The 3,284-nt window shown below is 35.9% G+C and overlaps 1 protein-coding gene across 1 annotated transcript; it reads right to left on the reverse strand.

Annotated features, from left to right (window-relative positions):
• Window positions 1-1,838: 1,838 nt before the first annotated feature.
• On the reverse strand, window positions 1,839-2,617 carry LOC139848955 (uncharacterized mitochondrial protein AtMg00810-like). Its single transcript, XM_071838636.1, has 2 exons — window positions 2,173-2,617; window positions 1,839-1,966 (listed from the first exon to the last, which is right to left on the reverse strand). Exons 1-2 carry the CDS (start codon window positions 2,615-2,617, stop codon window positions 1,839-1,841), a joined length of 573 nt encoding a protein of 190 aa, XP_071694737.1.
• Between the last annotated feature and the right edge of the window lie 667 nt (window positions 2,618-3,284).

Below are 3,284 nucleotides of genomic sequence, written 5' to 3' on the forward strand. Positions count from 1 at the left end.
CAAGAACAAACTATACAGCTCACATAGCATAACGTCATATTTTTGTGAGAAGATGAATTAAGTCAACATTTTTCTTGGGATCAGAACTGAACTATATTTTGCAATTTTAACCTCGTTATATTCATTCATTCAGAACTTTTTGTTCCACTTTAGGTTTTCAAGTACTTACACTTAAGTCTTTGAATATCAATAAACTTATTAGACTTTCCTCCCAGATCTTTTGAAAATCACTTGCACACATGGGTAAATAATCTTAAACTTAGTCCTCACTTGAGATCCCACAAATTTATTAGGTAGTCAATTGAGCACAATAAATTGACGTTGTCCGTTATCACCTCGATGTACTTTCGATTTGATTGAACAGGAAGCATCTCACGATGTTTCTAGCAACCCTGTCAGCCATGAGCTTCTACCTTAAACTTATACCTTTCGATTCAGAAGGCTTTGTTTATCTCAATTTTATTGCATACTCTGTAAGAACACAGTTACCAGTCGCTATAAACCCCATGCTTGAGCGGAAAGCTAATAAAGATGGAATGATATGATGATTTTGGGGGTGATGGAATTCTAAGTCAGAATACCCTCCAGAAGATATCCCCAGCTATCTAGATCAATCGGCACAACCCATATCACAGAGAATAGATGTAATGTCCCTTTAAATGAAAAGTAAAATCCTGCTAAAATTATGATTTCCAGGACAACAGAATGATTTGAGTTCTCTAGATCTGAAAATCTAGCACTTCTCCCCCTCAGATATAGATAACTTAAATTGTTCTGATCAGCATAGCGTTTGATCATCTTTCACATGTAGAATTCAATTAATTGATAAACATGAAGTCCAAACTTTGATAACACAAATTCTTTTTAGCTGATGTGGTGCACCATCTTTATTGTCGTTCAAACATATATACATGAATAAATAATAGAAAACATAATCCACACATTTTTTTATTTTTATTTTTTTTGGATTTTCTGATGTTGCTATTTTGCTTTTGCAAACATAAATGAAGACAAATTTAAAATGAAATAACAAATACAACTTTGATGTTGATGCACCATACTTAAAGATGAACCACACTGCAACTTTAATCTTTGGCGTTGAAGCAGTCTCCTTCAATAACTTTCTCAAACCGATGAATTGTCTGTGATACAGAATTGCACTTTTCGACTCGTTCATAGTGAGAACACCCCCTTTAGATACCTAAATAACCTAATGCATTTCGGCCCAAGCAATAAAGGTAAATAGAAATTGGTATAGGTTCAAACAGAGTAAACTCACCTTGTGTACTTACTAGGCAATCCTTCACTAGAGTATAAATCATAGTAAAGGAGACCTCAACCGTCTGTTGAGTTCCTGAACAATCGTTTCTCAATAAATTCTCAGTGATAGGTAGGTGACTACCGTCAACCGCTATAAACCTTTTCGCGATTTCCTTGCCAAGATTATTTACTTTATGCACAAGTGATTCTCATATTCCAAAATTCAATCCTCAAAATTTATCAGCATTCATTAACTAATCATATATTACTTACGTTTTACGCAGAACGATTAACATGCAAGTTCAGTAATACAATCATTTCCCATTTTCACAAAGCAACTTCTCATTTTCTGATTTTTTTGGCTTTTTCATTTTTCAATGTTTTTGTAATTTCTGATGAAGCAATTTTCGCAACTATTCTACTTAACAGAAAGTAAATAAACACAATATTTTGGTTTTTCAATTTTAAAATGCATAGCAAAAAATAAAATGAACATGCAAAACAGAAAATAAACTAAGTAACATGCAAAAATGATGCAAAATGCAAATGAAAATATACAAATGATACAGATTGGATGGTTACTTCAATAACTCCCCGTCGGACACAACCTCCGCCCTATCTTTCACTCCTAACACATTTAACAGAAATAGGAAACGAGGTCGGTCAAATGCTTTCGTAAACAAGTCAGCCCTCTGGGTTGTTGTACCTATTTGTAGGACATCGATTAATTCGTTTCATAACAGTCCCTAATGAAATGGTACATGATCCCTATGTGTTGGGTCTTAGAATGATTAACAAGGTTTTTAGTAACAACAATAGTAGCAGTATTATCAACATATATAGGGGTGTTAGAAATTTGCAAACCGTAATCCCGAAGTTGTTGTTGAATCCAGACAATCTGAGAAGTATAACTTTCCACTGTAATGTATTCAGCCTCACACGTTGATTGTGTGAATGCCATTTGTTTCTTACATTGCCAGCTTACCAACCTGCTACCGAGAAACTGACAACCATCAGAGGTCGATTTGAAATCTCTTTTACAACCCCTGTAATCCGAATCACTAAATGTCGTTAGATCGAACCCATCCTTTCGTGGATACCATAAGCCCAAACTTAGAGTTCCCTTTAGATAAAGCATGATCTTCTTCACTGTTAACATATGATTCAAATTCGGTTGTGCCTGATAACGAGCGCACAAGCAAGTGGCGAACATGATATCTGAGCAAGATGCCGTAAGATACATCAAAGAACCAATAATATCCCTGTATAGAGTTAGATTGACTTTCGGCCCTGTATTTTCTGGTGTAATCCCATGATTCACCGACAGAGGATTCTTGACAATTCGTTCATCTTCCATCTTAAACCGGCTCAAGATGTCAGCTACATATTTCTATTGATGTAGGAAAATGCCTTTTTCTGTTTGATCAACCTGCAACCCCAAAAAGAAATTAATGGCCCACTAGTGAACTCATCTTGAATCGTTTTTGCATTACATCCTGAAACTCATCAACCATTTTCTGATCGGTTGATCCAAAGATGATATCATCCACATATACCTGTACCAACATGATGTCGTCACCCCTTTCCTTAATAAACAGAGTCTGATCGATGACTCCTCGTCTAAAACCGTTCTCTATCATATAGTTTGACAGAGTAGCATACCAAGCTCTCGGGGCTTGGTGAAGATCATAAAACGCCTTTTCTAAGAGATACACCTTCTCTAGATGATGTGGATCAACGAAACCCGGTGGCTGAGTCATAAACACAGTCTCTTGGAGAGTACCATACAAAAATGCACTCTTAACATCTATCTGAAAAACTTTAAAACCTTTCCACGAAGCAAATGCCAAAAACATCCGTATTGCCTCAATTCTGGCAACCGGAGCATATACTTCATCGTAATCAACTTTCGAAATTTGTTGATAACCTCGAACAACCAAAATTGCTTTGTTCCAGATCACGATACCATGATCAGCTTTCTTATTCTTCAATACCTACTTTAAGCCATACGGTATACAGCCTGT

Source organism: Rutidosis leptorrhynchoides, chromosome 5, assembly GCF_046630445.1.
Source record: "Rutidosis leptorrhynchoides isolate AG116_Rl617_1_P2 chromosome 5, CSIRO_AGI_Rlap_v1, whole genome shotgun sequence".
Classification (NCBI taxonomy): Eukaryota; Viridiplantae; Streptophyta; class Magnoliopsida; order Asterales; family Asteraceae; genus Rutidosis; species Rutidosis leptorrhynchoides.

Excerpts from the sequence above, each read along its gene's own strand:
- LOC139848955 (XM_071838636.1), bottom strand. The coding sequence starts at position 2,617 with ATGGAAGATGAACGAATTGTCAAGAATCCTCTGTCGGTGAATCATGGG. Across the intron at positions 1,967-2,172 it reads TGAATACATTACAGTGGAAA|GTACAACAACCCAGAGGGCT; the intron begins GTTATACTTCTC and ends TCCTACAAATAG.